Source organism: Heloderma suspectum, chromosome 3 (genome assembly GCF_057233095.1).
Source record: "Heloderma suspectum isolate Gila_16-S chromosome 3, 16-S_ref, whole genome shotgun sequence".
Classification (NCBI taxonomy): Eukaryota; Metazoa; Chordata; class Lepidosauria; order Squamata; family Helodermatidae; genus Heloderma; species Heloderma suspectum.
Genome location: NC_139460.1, coordinates 321,988,985 through 322,005,352, shown reverse-complemented (window position 1 = coordinate 322,005,352; position 16,368 = coordinate 321,988,985). Strand labels below are relative to the sequence as shown.

The 16,368-nt window shown below is 44.3% G+C and overlaps 1 protein-coding gene across 3 annotated transcripts in view; it reads left to right on the top strand.

The window, feature by feature from the left end:
- The window catches only part of EIF2B5 (eukaryotic translation initiation factor 2B subunit epsilon), a 54,816-nt gene extending 39,060 nt beyond the window's left edge, over positions 1-15,756 (top strand). For 2 of the 3 annotated variants that reach the window (XM_084847680.1, XM_084847681.1), the window contains 3 exons: positions 4,246-4,371; positions 5,967-6,077; positions 8,051-11,803. In XM_084847680.1, coding sequence (XP_084703806.1) covers positions 4,246-4,371; positions 5,967-6,077; positions 8,051-8,116 — 303 coding nt within the window. In that variant the 3' untranslated portion in view covers positions 8,117-11,803. Of the gene's footprint in view, positions 1-4,245; positions 4,372-5,966; positions 6,078-8,050; positions 11,804-15,068 lie in introns of those variants that run through there. The other variant, XR_014789638.1, reaches the window with a different exon arrangement.
- Positions 15,757-16,368: the final 612 nt, after the last annotated feature.

Below are 16,368 nucleotides of genomic sequence, written 5' to 3'. Positions count from 1 at the left end.
ATCTCTCACTCTTTTCCCCCCTTGCAAAAGTCTTGATAATTTCTCCAGTAACTCCTCTTTCCTGGAAGTGTAAAATAGCAAAAGCTGTTAATGGGCTTTGAAAGAAACGGGATATTTAATGATGCTGCATTGCTGCTTTCAAAGTGTTAATTAAACCTTGAGGGGGTAGATCAGCCAGGAATGTGAAGGCTTCCTGTCTTTCATCTGTCCTCCTGTTCCTGGCAGTCTGTTCTGGTAATCATTGCAGTGTCCTGACTTGCCTTGGGTGAACACAGATGGGGCTTCTGGGAGACATTTAGACCATGACTGCTTTCAGGAAGCAGCCTCTCTTAGAGTATTCTGTGGGCAAATCCCCCTGGAGTGCTACTTAGCAGAGCTCGGCCATCTTTGTCCATTCTTCCACTCCTGCTCTTGTGTAATAGGAACATGGCAATCTACCTTCGCCTGTGTTGGAGCATTGGTTGGTATGGTCTACACCAGGGGCATATCTGGCAATTTGACAAACTGTTCTGGGCACTACCACAAGATGGCTGCCATGGGAAGCATGGCTAGCCACAAAGGAAAAAGACTTGAGTACAGGGGAGAAGTGAGGCCTGAGCCCCAACGCTCTCAGCACCTTTGAACCCACAATTATCAGTGTCAACAGAAACCTATTTCATAGAGAGCAAATGTCCCCCACCCCCTGATGCCTGCCAACTCATTCCCCCCTATCTTTTTCTGTCACACTCTGGATCACTACCCATTAACACCAACCTGGTTCAGATGACACACTGTGGCTCATCGTGGGTTATTTAACCCATGACAGCATGCAGTGCCCACAGGTGGCAGTTTACATATGCAACCTCAGGGGTTGTTGTGTCGTCTGAACCCGGTAAGCATGGGTTATGTGAGGGTTAAACAGCCCTCACATAACCCATGCTTGCCAGGTTTGCACAACACAACAGCCCTTGAGTGGAGGTTGCATATTCAAAATGGCAGCCACACATCATAGCCTCACTGTGGATTAAATAACCCACGGTGGGCTGTCGTGGTGTGTGAATGCCCCCCCCCATATCAGCTCACCACCCATAGGTAGACAGATATATGCACAACACTCTCCCTCGTACCCTGCCTCCAGCCATCCTCTCTCTCTCTCTCTCTCTCACACGCACGCACGCTCCCTCCCTTGTTCAGTTGTTCCTTGTTTCCATCATCTCTGCTTGCATGCATGCATACATACATAGAGACACACATTGGCCTGTAGCTGCCCACCACCTTCATTTCCAAAGAATGTCTCTGAGCCTCACAGGAGGCCTAAAGGCATTAATGGGAAATGAAATGGCAGCAGCTGGGCGCCCTCACTTTGCTTTGAAGCAGTCCCTCCTGCTGTTAAGAAACTGTGAGCTAAGAAGTGGGCGGGGTGGGGCACCTTGGCGGGCACACGTTGCCTACCCTGGGGCTACAAGGAGGGGCAGCCGTGCCCCAGTCTTTCTCAGATGGACTTGGAGATGCCAAGGATCGAACCTGTGACTTTTTTTGCATTCGAAGCATATGCTCTACCACTGATTTATGACTTTCCCATCTGTGTCCTGCTCTCTCTCACACATGCACACATCACTTGTGTCGCCTCTTTCCCCTTCTCTTGTCCTTTCTACTCCCCTTATCCCCTCCTTTTGCCTTTCTCCTGACTGTACTGCTTAGGGAGTGATCCCCAACCCTTTTGGACCTGTGGGCATATTTGGGAATTTGAGAAAGTGCTGTGGGCGCCACTACAAAATGCCTAACCAGTGGATCATCACCTTGATGTCTGCCTGTCGCATCTGTGGATCTTAGGTTGTATCTTATTCAGCAAAAACTTTTGTGTCTTTGGACACCACATCGTCTCTTTAATAAGGGATTGTCTAATCCATGTAATTGCTGATGATGCAGTATAGCTAATACTTCTTTTAAACACATGCTTTGGCATTGTCCAGTAGTTGCTTGTTTGGGGGAAGACTTCATGACACAGATAACTTTTGTACTGGAACAGTCTTTATATTCACAGGCTTGAATATTTACATGCCCTTTTAAATTATTTACCTGCTTCATGAAAATTAATGACTGGTCAGCATAAATGGATTCTCCATGCCCTTTTAACAGGCAAAAGACATTACAACATTGGAAGGATAAAACCTCCTGTAATGCAATGGACTGAGGACCCTACAAGACGTTCAATATTTGAACGGGTGGCATATAGACGCCACCTTCAAATGGATACTTATTTTGATATTTGGTCCACTTTTATCGAAGGCTATGTATAATTGCTAGACAGTTGTATGAATTTCATATGTATTCATTGCTATGGATATATACAAACTCATATACATTTATTAAAAAAACAAAAAAATAATGTAAACAGTTTTGCAGATGCTTGTGGGTGCCATGTTGGGGACCCTGGCTTAGGGGAAAAACTGAGATAAAAGCAAGAGCATAAGATTGTCTGCATCTTGTGCGTTAACAGTGCTTGCATTCTTAATGTGTTTTATAAGGGTCATTTTCAGTCATCTGCAGGAGAAATGGTAACATCTCTGAAAATGTCTACAGAGTCTTTGGAGTCAACATTTTAAGGACCTCTGTTCTTCTAATATTCCACTCTTCTCAGGGGTCTGAACTGAATGCTACAGAGGGCTTTTGACGTTCCCCTGCCCTAGAATATTATTATGCCCCTATTAAATAGCAGTACTTAACAGCACAATTTGAGCTTTCTTTCACCCTAAGACCTTTTCTGAGGTAGTTCCGTCCAACCTAGCTACTAAAAGTAGAGGCTTCTCCTCCATGTAGCTCCCACGTTAGGTTCATCTGGGAATATCTTGTTCTGGCTGCTATTCTTTATGCCTTCCATGTGGGCTTCCTGAAGGCATCTAGCTTGTCACTCTTGGAAATGGGCTGCTGGACTAGATGGGTCCTTGTTACAGTCTAGCAGCACTTCTTTAACTCATGTATGCTCTGAGATTAGGCTGAGTGGTATTTGGAGTAGTGCTTTCTTCACAGTACTGGCACTGCAACTACAGAATAGTCTCCTCCTCAAGAAGGGCAGCCAGGCCCTTGCTTCACTTCGCTTTTCAGGGAGGAACCACCTTTTAAAGCTTCATTGTTTTGTTTCTTTTCCAGTTCTTTTAATATTTGATATTGTTGAGTGCTTCTATCAGCTTAGTGTTTTTCATGTCTAACTGGTTTTATTCCACTCCTTGCATATTGGCTTGACTACTTGCAAAAGGTGAAACATCGGTAAATATTTTTTTAAATGCCTTTTCATGGTACGTCTAAAATGAGGCTGGCTACCTAGAACTTGCTGTTCGTTCTTGCAATGTGGAGGGCATTGAGTGTAAACAAAGGTTGAGAATGAATTCTGAGTTGCCATGCCAAACATACCCTCTTTCTATTTTTTCCCCAATTAGAAAAATGCACTTTTATAGGATATGCCAAAAAACACTCAACATCCATATTTAAGTTTACACAATAAATATCAACCTGATAAACTATCAAGATATTTAAAAAACAAACAAACAAAAAGTAAACCAAATAGTCCAAGTATTATTAGAATTTTACAGGATACCTGTTCATAAGCAAACAGTTCTGATACGTGGAAGAAAGTGAAGTATTATTCTGGTGGCTGCCTTTGAGGTTTTAAAAATAGTGTTCATAGCTATAAGGGCTAATCTAAAAGTAGTTTTATTTCTTTTGGCTCCTGATAGGAGTCCTTGTACTGCAAACTCAAAAGAAGAGAGCATCAGGTATATACATACATACATACATACATACATATTTATTTATTTAACTACCTGCCATAATGCTAAAATAATGCTAAACATAGGTGATAGATTTGTGCTGTTAGGGCCCCTTCTTTCATGAGCTGCCAACCCTTTAGACAGGACCCCAGCTGGGGTCCAACAGGACCAATGTGCAATCTTGAATTGTATGAGTTTTAATCTTGCTATCAAATGTGGACGTTGCTACAGATGCTAACGAAGAATTCAACCATTGTTTTGTAAGGGCAATTCAAAGTTCTTGGCTCAAACTGTCTTATCTTTTTGAGGAAGTAGCTAGATTTTTGCATTGTAAATGCATAAAATGTGACAGACAGGGTGTTTTAGCCTTAATATTTTCCAGGAATTTTAACAATGTCAGGGTCAGGAGCTGGTGCCAGCATAGCAGGGCCAAATTCTCTAGTAATAAGATACATTTGTTAAAGTGGCCACCTTTTTGTCTCTCTTCTCCCCCTACCAGCTACTGAAGAACTGGGCTCCAGTCTTCAAGAACTACATAAAGCGGGCGTCAGATCACTTGGATGCCTTGCGCGCCATTGAAGAGTTCTTCCTGGAACATGAAGGCTTGTGCATGTCCATGGCCAAAGTAAGTTTCCATGACACTTGGAAGGGTGTCCGTGTGTCTGTGTTTCCGCCACAGAGGTAGAGGTCTGCTTGAATTATGACTTGTTTTCTGAACCAGCGCCTAGCATTGCCTCTTATCAGGAAAGGAAGTGCCCGTGTGCCTGTCAGCAGGAGTTGATTAAGAAGCTGCTTTGCTGATTATCGAAAGGGCCTTGTTTGTGCTGCCAAGGCTCTTGGTTAGTGCAGTCGGCAGACTAGTGCTGCTGTGTGCTGCTTCCTAGACATGCAGATTCAAACCCCTGTTCCATAGCAAGAAAACACCAACTTCAGATCAGATCACAAAACGGAAAGCAAGTTTTTGTGAAGACTCGGAGATCTGAGCTACTCAGGTGACAAGAGTCTGTATAAAATCGTCGGGGTGCACTATATCTTTTAGCAAAAGCAACCACACTTTCTGTAGCTACAATGACTAGAAGCTTGAAAAGGGGGTGTTAAGTGAAAATTGAGACTTTTGGGATTCTCCTCATTGCTGGATTTTTTTTCGAGTGCCATGTTTTGCGCATGTGTGTGTTCTTGGGTATATTTCTAAATTCCTCGATTTACGTTCTTGGACATGGGTGGGTGGGCTGGAGTTGGTAGTAGAGGGTCTGCTTTGCTATGTATGATAACCAGGGTCAGTGCTTACCATCCCCACTTAAGTGATTTCAGGTAAGAGTCAGGGAAGTTCTTCTGCTTGTGGGTCTCTGAAGACGTTGGCTGCTGTCAGTATTGGGCTGGATGAGACTGGCTTGGTGAGAGCAGCTATTTCTAGCTACGTTTAGCTTGAATTAGAACTTGCAGCCTAAAGTTCTCTATACAGGCCAGAAATGCCCCTGTGCTAACTCTTTACCTTCCCCAGCTGATTTCCTGTGATGAGCTAGATAGGCCTTTTCTCCTCTAGGCAGGCATTGTACCTACATGAAATAAAGGGAAGGTATGACTACCCAGCGACCCTCTTTGCAGAACTCATACCCTATCGCCTTGCAGAAGAGAGGATGCCTTCACCTTGCCATTACCCTTCCCACACCCACACCCTTGAGTTCCAGGGCCTACATTTATCTCATCTTTGATTTGCTGGGAAGCAAAGTTATGCCTTATTCTCCGGGAGTACTTTTGCCTTCTGGGTTTGGAGTGGGGAGGGGTTGTTCCTTTCACATATTTGGCAAGGAAGCTCATATTCCCTCCAAGGATCCCAGCTGTCTCAACAGCCGATAATGTAATTGAGCTGTGTACCCCTCCAACAGCACAAGGGAGACAACCATTTTCTGCTACCAGTTGCTCTCACACTAGCATTTGATAGTTGGGAGAATACTCTGTGTGTGTGTGTGTGTGTTTAATAAGCTGACTGTTCTATGGAGCCTCAGAAGTTAGAATATGTTTGTGTGAGTCTTTTCTATTGTGTGCAACTCGCTATCCTTCCCTTCTTGCCTCAGCCTCGTCGCTTTGCATCCCAGTGCCTTTCCCACCCAGCCAGCTAAGATGCTGAAATTAGACTGCTGTAGCCTTCTGACCATAATAGTATCTGATCCAGAATAAATGGCCTATTGCATCCAAGTGCCTGTGCTCTGGTTGTTGCAGGTACTGATGACTTTCTACCAGCTGGAAATCTTAGCGGAAGAGATGATCCTCACCTGGTTTTCTCAGCGGGACACATCTGATAAAGGCAGACAGCTTCGTAAAAACCAGCGGGTGAGTCTCTGAGGTGGGGTGGGAGTAAGCTTTTGCCAGCTACTGTGGTCACTCCTTTGTCTAGATGCAGTGTAGGCAGAAGGTAGATCTCCACATATTTTGGACCAACTCCTAGGAGTCCCTGCCAGCATGGCCAGTGGTCAGGAATGTTGGGAATTGAAGTTCAAGACATCTGTGGATCTACCTTTTGCCCACCCCTGGTCTGCAGTTCAAGAAAGCTGAGCCCTCTTCGTTTGAAAGTGCTGCTTGGAAGTACTTCTGTGCCTATGTAAGCAAAGCCTGTTAGTGCCAGTAATGTCAGCTCAGGACTGTAGCTTTGGTACATTAGCCTGGCTGTTGGGGTGGGATTTCATAGAATTATAGAATAGTAGGGTTGGAATGGGCCTATAAGACCATCAAGTCCAGCAGGGGACCATGAGTCCCCTGCTCAATGCAGGAATCCTAGTCAAAGCATCCCTGACAGATGGCTGTTCAGCCTCGTCTTCAACGCCTCCAGTGTGGGAGAGCCCATCACCTCCCTAGGTATTTGGTTCCATTGTCGTATTGCTCTAACAGTCAGGAAATTTTTCCTGATGTTCAGCCGGAATCTGGCTTCCTGTAACTTGAGCCCATGATTTTGTGTCCTGCACTCTGGGATGATCGAGAATAGATCCTGGCCTTCCTCTCTGTGACAGCCTTTCAAGTACTTGAACAGAGCTAGTGTATCCCCTCAGTCTTCTCTTCTCAAGGCTAAACATGCCCAGTTCTTCAGTCTCTCTTCATAGGGCTTTGTTTCCAGTCCCCTGATCATCTTCGTTGCCCTCCTCTGAACCCTCTTCAGTTTGTCTGCACCCTTCTTAAAGTGTGGCGCCCAGAACTGGACACAGTACTCAAGTTGAGACCTAAGCAGTGCTGAGTAGAGGAGAACGAGTGCTTCATGGGATTTGGAAGCTATACTTCTATTAATGTAGCCCAAAATAGCATTTGCCTTTGATTCTAAAGCATGTGAGTGTCATTGCTGTCACACTCTGGAGTATTATTACAATGGGAAGAGACTTCCATTTGAAGAAACATGCTGGACACGGAGTGGAGGCCATCCCATTTTTGGTGGAGAGCTCTACATCAAGGTTTGCTTTCTGGCAGAAGGCACGTGAGATCAGCTACTGTTTTGTATGCTTTGGCCAGCCAGAACTCATTTTTGTGTGCCTGTGATCCAGATGCTTTGTGCCCTCTGCTGATGGGGCTTCTCTGGGTCCAAACTGTTCAACATCTTCAGTGTGGACTTCCTTCACCAGAGTCTTTATGAAGTTCCATTTTTGGGTCTAAAAAGTCTGCTGTACACAGCACTTGGGATAAGCCCACATTTGTATCTTCCCCTCTTACTGACTGCAGCACAAAGTAATGGTTCTCGTGTAAAACAGCCATTACAGATAAAACACCGTTGACTGAACTTTCAGCTCACCTGATGCACAATACTTTTAAATGGAGTTTGTTGACACATTTGGCCTGGTCTGCACATGCATCAGAATGAGGTGGTGGAATCCTGACATGGTAAAAGTGGACTGTATCAGTTTAAGCCAAAGATGAGCACATTTTTAAATAATGTGTTCCTCACATAAAATGACTTAACACAACAGGGAGAAAAGTTCTGTCCTAGCTCAGTCCCTGTTGTACTAGCCTTCTATTTACAGGGTGTCTTTAAAGCATTAAAATGTGGTATACACTCTTCTCTGTAGTCTAAAATGGTGCAATCCATTCTGCCAACTCATTCTGTATATTCATACTCGATGTAGTGGGTCATCGAGTGGCAAATCATCAAACAATGAGAGACTGAGTGATGTACATGTGTGTGTTTATCAGCCTTTCTATGTACGCCACCCTTGGTTTTCTCCGTTCCAGCTGTTTATCATGAAGATGTCTGAAACTGTTGATGGTTTGTTGGGTAGCTACCACCTCTGATTTTTATAATCACTTACCACATCTCCTTCCTGCAGCTTCAGAAGTTCATCCAGTGGTTGGAGGAGGCTGAAGAGGAGTCGTCTGAGGGAGAGCAAAACTGACTTGGCAACCTCTGTCAGAAAGTGATGCCCCTGCTGCCTGCTTCCAAGAGGAAAAAGTGCCACAGCGTCAGGCTTTGCCTGATGAGGTGGCAGAGCAAGAGCAAGACCCAGTGCATGGCGTGTACGTGTAGGACTTGAAAGTCCAAGTTGACTGACAATCCCATTGTTGTTTATCTGTGTACTTAGCAGCTATCCCTGGAAAGTCACCTCACGTGGGACAGCAAGGGAGCAACTGTTTGGAAGAGGCAGAGACCTGTATAATGTTTAAGATCTTTCTGAGATGCGCGCGCGCGTGTGCGTACACACACACACACACACACACACACACACACATACATAAATGGTGATGTATAAATAAACTATCCATGGGGGTGGCGGGGCGGGGGGGGGGGGCTGGCTGCTGATGTAGTTGGTGACAGAGGCAAATACAAGCAGATTCTAAGTCAGCCTTAACTGTTGGGGTTTCAACCACTTCTGAGTTGTGTAAAAGAGGTCCTGTGAGATCAGCATTACAGGAGGCCCTTGGCCTTCCTGGAGTGCTGCTGTGTGATGTCCCACTCTGTGGTTCAAGGCCGCCTGGTGTAAAGCAGGAGAGATGGAAAAACAGGTCAGAAGCCCAAGCTCCAGACTGATAGGAGAAGGTGCTCTTGTCGGCAGCAGAGCTGTCTCTTGATGCTGAGAGATTCAGCTTCATGGGAAACGGTCACCTTTCCTGAAGAAAAGGTTTGATTTTACAGTCAGACTAGCTTCTGTTTTGGCTCAGATGTCCACTCGGCACTGCAGCCTTTGCCAAAATCATGGAGCTTTTTCTGTTTTGCTTCTGTTTGTACAAAATGAGGAAAATGTTCACCTACCTCACAAGGAGTATGTTCATAATTGAAAAAAATGGTAACAAGTAAGTGTTCTTGCGCTCCTGATGGTGGGAGCCTTTTGTCCAGGTCCGTCCATCCTCCTGACTATTCTGACTCTTTGGATGTGGGAGGGCGGGTCCATTTCCCCACCCTGTTGTAGGGGAACAGATATTCTTGGTATCTATCAAGAAGCTGCTGGAGTCTGTCCCCCTGCGACTGCAGACAAGTATGTATATCACTTCAGAACCTTTTTTGAGTTCTGCCTTGGCCCTCTGTGACCACCCTGGCAGAGTGCAGATGCAAATTAGGTCAGTCATGCTCCCCACGTAAGCTCCTGTGATAATTCTAGAAGTTTTCAAACAGTGCTTTTTATAATTTAGGAAACATTTCTGTTTCCTCTTACATGTTGACATTAGAAGGTCTGTGGTTCTGGGTTTGGCATAAGAGTGCGTGGTAGCATGTTCTCTCCATTCCATTTCACCATGCACCATTCTCATCGCTGAGAGTTGCAGTTCAGCATCCATCATTCTGCTAATGGGAACAAGGAGGGTACAGTGGGCAACAGCTTGGCTTAAGCTGATCGTGTCACTTCTGGAAAAGGATTGAAGCAGATTGAGGAGGAAGGGAACACCAGCTCTGCTAGTCTGGGGGAGCTGTAGCCATTGGACAGTGCTGTTGCTCCATGTGGGCACAGGTCAAGTTATGAAAGTGTCAGGAAACATTGCTTGTTGGGAGGGAGGAGCTCGAACACTGGCACCAGTGTTGGGCTTCTCTTGTCATCCCATCCTCTTGTAAATGTTGGGAAAGAAGTGCTTTTTCTGTGCCTGCCAGTATTTAATTTGGGGAGCAATTAAACATCCCTGCTCTAAAGAATGGGCTGTCTGTTCTGTAATATGTTGGAATCAGAGCAAAAGTCTTGAGTTTCGGTAGGCACTAGAATGAGGCTCACAGCTTATCCCAGATAAGCAGACTCTCTTAACTCTCCTTTTCACATAGTTCAGTTGATGTGGTTGCTGTTACCTTTGAGAATGCTTCCACATCAGCATGTGTGCATGTAAAGACTTCCACCCAATGTGATTCAATTCTTTGACAGGTTTACAAGCCACACAAGTGAAGTCTGAACCCTTGGGAGGTCCACTACTAGTCCATGGTTAGTAAGCATGTCAGGAAGCTAAACTATGTGGGTGGAAGTCTTTAACTGATCCAGGCCTGTATAGTGGGGGTCTTACTGTCCGTTGCTTGTTTTGTGTTTTTTTCTGGCAGTTCCAAAATGTTCTGAGTGGATTCCAGTGGGTAATTTAGCAGGCATTCTAACTGCGTGATAGGGATGCGGGGGAAATGGCTGAATTAAGTGAGATCAATTTTCCTCTGTGCTTTTGCTAGATGACCTATATTAGCCAGCCTGTTTGGGATAACATTAATGGTGAGTTGTCCAGTACAACAAAGAATGGAAATTAATCTTGGAAGAATCTCTTATATGAGCCAACATGCCCTCATGTGACGACTGCTGACTCACAATTAGTTTTGTAACTTAGGTCCCTAAAAATCAGGAGTTTCTGTGGAGTAGTTGAAATTGGACCAAACCTCATGGGCATGGCTTTGCTGCAGCAGCTCACCATCTAGGCAGACCCAGTTCAGATTCCTGGTGGTAGCCATACGCCAGGATAACATGTGGAATAGGCTATTGTTTTCCTTTGTGATGGATTTTTCTAGAATTGGAAGATAGGTTTCTTCCTGCTATGCTGTGATATACATTTTATGCTTACTATGACTAAATATTGTTGTTGTTGTTCAGTTGTTCAGTCGTGTCCGACTCTTCGTGATCCCATGGACCATAGCACGCCAGGCCTTCCTGTCCTGCGCTCTCTCCCGGAGTGTGCTCAAGTTCATATTCATTGCATCGGTGATACTATCTAGCCATCTCATCCTCTGCCGTCCCCTTCTCCTTTTGCCTTCAGTCTTTCCCAGCATCAGGGTCTTTTCCAGAGAGTTTGGCATGTGAAATGAGCGCAATTGTGCGGTAGTTTGAACACTCTTTGGCGTTGCCCTTCTTTGGAATTGGAATGTAAACTGACCTTATGACTAAATATAGTGCTCCTTATTAATATTTAACTGGTCCAGTGAGAAAACAAGGGTAATGGCCAGAAATCTTGGAGCCAGGGAAGAATTTTCCTGGTTTTGAAATTTCTTCTCCCCTAGTTCTTGGAGATGTCTGGTTTTATTAAAATGTCCTTCTTTCAGCATTAACGTGAAAAGAGGGCACCTTTCAGACTTGATAAAATACTTACTCCTCCTGCTACTCTTTACAAGCTGACAATATATGTGCTGTTGTCTTGCTTGTTGTCACTCCCCCTCCCCAATCCTGCTTAGGGAGGCAAATACAACAAAGTCCTCTTAACCCCCCAAATGCTTACAAGTTTGATATAAAACAGGTTTTAAAAAAAATTATCTGGATGGCTGAGGTTTTTCTCTTTCAGCAGTGTAAAGATGGTTTGAAGGTGGGCTTGGCTTGTAATTCTAGATCTGATTTGTTTTTGCTAGGGTGGAGCATATTTTCTACCAAGTAACAAATAATTCTGTCTTCATTCCCCTGCTTGAATTCTGTGCTCTGAAAGTGCAGGTTTGTCAGTTTGCAAGTCACACACTCTTATGATTAGGGACACATGCAAATAGGAGTTGTTTCAAAAGTAGGAATTCATACACGGCTGGCTTTGACTCGATTTTTTCCTCCCTAGTCTCTCCTGGGTCATTCTTTGGCATTGTAGACTTTCATTTCATTTATTTCATTTCTATATTGTTCAATAGCCAAAGTTCTCTGGGCATTCACAAAAATTTCAAAATATAAAAAAGTTAACACAAAAAATTTAAAAACAATTTAAAACAGCTAAAAGCAATTACAATGAGATACTGGGACCTGATAAAGCTGATATTAAAATCCCATCATATGCAATCAAAAGCTTGTGAGTAGAGGACAGCCTTAATCTGGCACCAAAAAGATGGCAATTTTGGCACCAGGTAGACCTCAGTGGAGAGATCATTCCATAATTCATGGGCTACCACCTAGAAGGCCCTCTCCCTTGTTGCTTCCTCTTGAGTCTTCCTCAGAGGAGGCCCTTGGAGGAGGGCCTCAGATGTTGATCATAGTGTACGGGTAGGTTTATACTAGGAGAAGCGGTCTGTCAGGTATTGCCATCTTGAGCTGTGCAACATAAGAGCCATCTTGGATCAGACCCAGGGTCTATCTAGTCCAGCATTCTGTTCACACAGTGGCCAACCAGCTACCCACAGGAAATCCACAAGTAGGACATGAGCGCAACAGCACCCTCCTGCCCATGTTCCCCAGCAATTGGTGTGCATAGGCATACTGCCTCTGATACTGGAGGTAGCACATAGCCATCAAGACTAGTAGCCATTGATAGCCTTCTCCAGGAATTTGTCCGATCCCCTGTTAAAGCCATCCAAAGTGGTGGCTGTCACTACATCTTGTGGTAGCAAATTCCATAACTTTAACTATGTGGTGTGTGAAGAAGTCCTCCCTTATATCTGTCCTGAATCTCCCACCAGTTAACTTCATAGGATGACCCTGGGTTCTAGTATTATGAGAGAGGGAAAAATGTTTCCCTATCCATTTTCTCCACACCATGCATAATTTTGTACACTTCTGTCATGTCTCCCCTTACCTTTTTTTCTAAGCTAAACAGGCTTAGAAAAGCTTTATAGGTCAAAACCAGCACCTTCACTCAGGCTCAGAAATATACAGACAGCCAGTGGAAGTGGGCCAGAATCAGTGTTATATGCTCCGATCTCCTGGTCCCTTCTGTCAATCTGGCTGCTGCATTTTGCACAAGCTGTAGCAAAGGCAGCCCCACACAGAACACGTGGCAGTAATCTAATTTGGAAGTTACCAGAGAATAGACTGCTGAAGCCAGGTTATCCCAGATAGGGGTGTAGCTGAAGCCGAAGCTGGTAGAAGGCAGTCTGCCACTGAGGCCACCTGAGCCTCAAGTGACAATGGTGGCTGCAGAAGAACCCACAAGCTATGAACCACCTTCTTCAGGAAGAGCGCAGTCCCATCCAGAACAGGCTGAAAACCCTCCATCTGGTCAGAGAAACCACCCATGAACAGCATCTCAGTCTTGTCTGTTTATTGTCCATTGTCATGAGGCACTGATTTTAGCACAGCCACAGCCTCACCTGATGAAGATGAAAAGGAGAAATAGAGCAGCATGTCATCAGCATACTGATGACACTAGAAAATCCCCGATGACCTCACTCAGTGGTTTCATGTAGATGTTAAATAGAATGGATGACAAAACCGATTCCTGCAGAACCCCATACTGGAGAATCCATGGGGCTGAGCAATATCCCCCAAGCACCACCTTCTATTGCTGATCATCCAAACAGGAGTGAAACCACTGCAATGTGGTACTTCCCACTCCCGACTCAGACAATTCCCCCAGAAGGATACCATGGCTGATGGTACTGAAAGCTGTTGAGAGGTCAAAGAGAAGTAATAGGGTCACACTCCGCATCTCTCTCCCGGCATAGGTCATCATACAAGGCAACCAAGGCTGTTTCCAAGCCAAAACCTGGCCTGAACTCCGACAAATGGATTCAGATAATCTGTCTCATCCAAGAGTGTCTGGAGCTGGTGCAGCCACCCAGTCAAGAACCTTGCCCTGGAAAGGAACATTTGCTACTGGCCTAAAGCTGTTAAAGTCTTCTGGTTCCAGGTAGGATTTTTCAGGAGTTGTCTCACCACCACCTCTTTCAGGCAGCCCAGGACCACCCCCTCTCGCAAGGAGGCATTAATCACTTCCCTGGCCCAGCTGGCTGTTCCCTCTCTGCCAGTTTTTATGAGCCAAGAGGGGCAAGGTTCCAATATGGAAGTGGTTGCTCAAACCTGTCCAAGCACCTTGTCAATGTCCCCAAGCTGTGCCAACCGAAACTCATCCAACAAAACTGGACAAAGCTGTGCTCTAGATACCTCACCTGATTCATCTGCTGTAACACTGGAGTCTAAGTCTTGGTGGAGGCAAGAGATTTTATCTTCATCTTGCAAACATATAGTGAGCCTCTGATAGTTCCACGGTGTCCTTAGGGCCATCATGTAATATGCCCCAGACAGCCCTGAAAAGCTCCTCTAGGCAGCTCATCAGCAGAGGCACAGAGATACTGTTTCTTTGCCACTTTCACTGCCGCTTATCGTTCAGTTGCATCTGTCAATAGTTTACCTCCATCTGCATTCAACCTGTCTCCTATTTTGTTCCATTGCTCTCAGCCTGGGTAGTGAAGCTTTAATCATCACCATCATGAGAAATGCCAGAGCAATATAACCTTTGTGTATTGGAAAGAGCCCAAAACAACAGAATATGTTTTATTAAGTGTTGGTTATTACACTGGATCATGCTGGGGTTGGAGCTTCCTCTGGATTCACTGAACAAAAGAAGCTGATAGTGCAATCCTATGCATGTCTACTCAGACATAAATCCTACTAAACTCAATGGGACCTACTCCTAAGTAAGTATATTTAGGACAGCAGCCTGCTAGTATGAAAAAGAAGGCATTATGAATAGCTTCAGAATATCAGAAGACCTTTGGACTTGCTAGATTGTGTCCCGTAATAATACTTTTAAAAGTACCAATTTTCTTTACTCTTTTTTCTTTCATTCCTGAAACCCAATGCCAAGCCTAAAATCTTGATTTTTAAACCTAAAACATTAAGCTAAACTTACCGTTGTACTTGAATAAGACTTGGTATTGCTACTTGAGGCTGGTATACAACAGGATCAACCACAGGTGGGCCTAACCTACTTATGTACAATCTGTAAGTGAGCAAAAGGCACAATGATATAACCCCCCGACCCCTCCCCCCCCGCTTCCCTGCAGTATCTGGGCCTCCTCCCCATCTCTGCCATGGCCCTGTCAACACCTTAAGCATTTTGCTAGTCGAGAAAAAAAATGAATAGTTTTGGACATGAATCATGCTGTAGATGTATCATAAGCTTGTACTAAAAGTACATAAGCATACAATTTAATATAAAATGTATTAATGAGGTCAGAAGTCACATTCAACTGTTTCTGTGTTGCTGTTCATACAGTTGCCAATGCAAGAACAGAAGAAAGCAAGACCAGTTGCTGAAATCCCTTTGGTCAGCAATGGAGTGTGGACTAGAGAGTAGACTCCTTCCTTTCCGCCTGTTTTCATTGGCAGAATGAATCCACTCTAGGGGGATGGATATGTAGCAATGGTGACAATGAATTACAATATCAACCACACTTAAAACACAGATGTGTTTACACTTGGGGCTGTGTGAAAACTGGAGCTCCACACAATTGCAAATGAATGAATGAATGTGTGTGCAGCATTGGACATATAATACTGCTTTCCTGAGAACATTTGCTCTTTTTGTTTGTTGGTTTGTTTGTTAAAAAGGTTTTAGTCTTCATGGTTTTGAAGATGTGCTTCAAATCGTATGTAAAGCCTGATGAAATCATAGCCAGAGGTGTAGCTAAATAAGATTTGCTGTGGTGAGGGAAGACTCTTCAGAGTCACATATCTTTTTGTCCTACTACATGATTGGTCGAAGCAGGATGAATTATGCAAAGCAAGAAATTATGCAATTGTGCCTAATTTGCGTAATTTAAACAGACTGCTGAATTCACCTTGGTGCAACATGTTATTTATTTTAAGTATATATATCCTACCTTTCTTTACAAATACATTTTAAGTTTCCTTGAATTTATCAGTTACAAAAACAATTAAAACAAACAAAAAAACCTCCTCCCAAATGTAGCCTCTGGACAGTGTGAACTTTGGGCTGAGAATTCTGCTAACATAACCTCTCTTGTATGTATTTGATGAATATATTAAAAAGCTTTTACAGGAATCCCAGCTTGAGATACAAAGAGGAAAAACTTGGACTAGAATGCAAAGGTGCATTTGGTTTGGGTGCTGGTCTCTAGAATCCAAACAAATTTGGGCAGGCTGTTCACCATTTGTCTAGCCCTGTGGATTGTCCTAAAGCAGTACCGTTCATAACTTCGAGGCTTTATGGCCACAATTCGGATAGCTCTTGTAGGAGCAGCCAAGAGTTTGGGTCCACTCTCCACGAACTCCGATAGTTTTCTCCGCAGTAACTCCTCATGCCCCCATCACAAATTGGTACAATTCCTGTGAGTGACACAAGCAGTGTGCCAGGTTGTATGAGTAGCTGTCATCTGGGGTTTGGGGGTGGGTGGGTGGGAGGAATCCAATACCTTATTAAATACCCAAAATTAGTTGTTTAGTTCTCTGAATTGTGGCCAATGCATAGAGTGCATAGTATGATTTGGGCTATTAGAGAGATTATCCTAGTGGAGGCCGTGTTTGTGGAATTATAACATTTCTTTAAGATACAG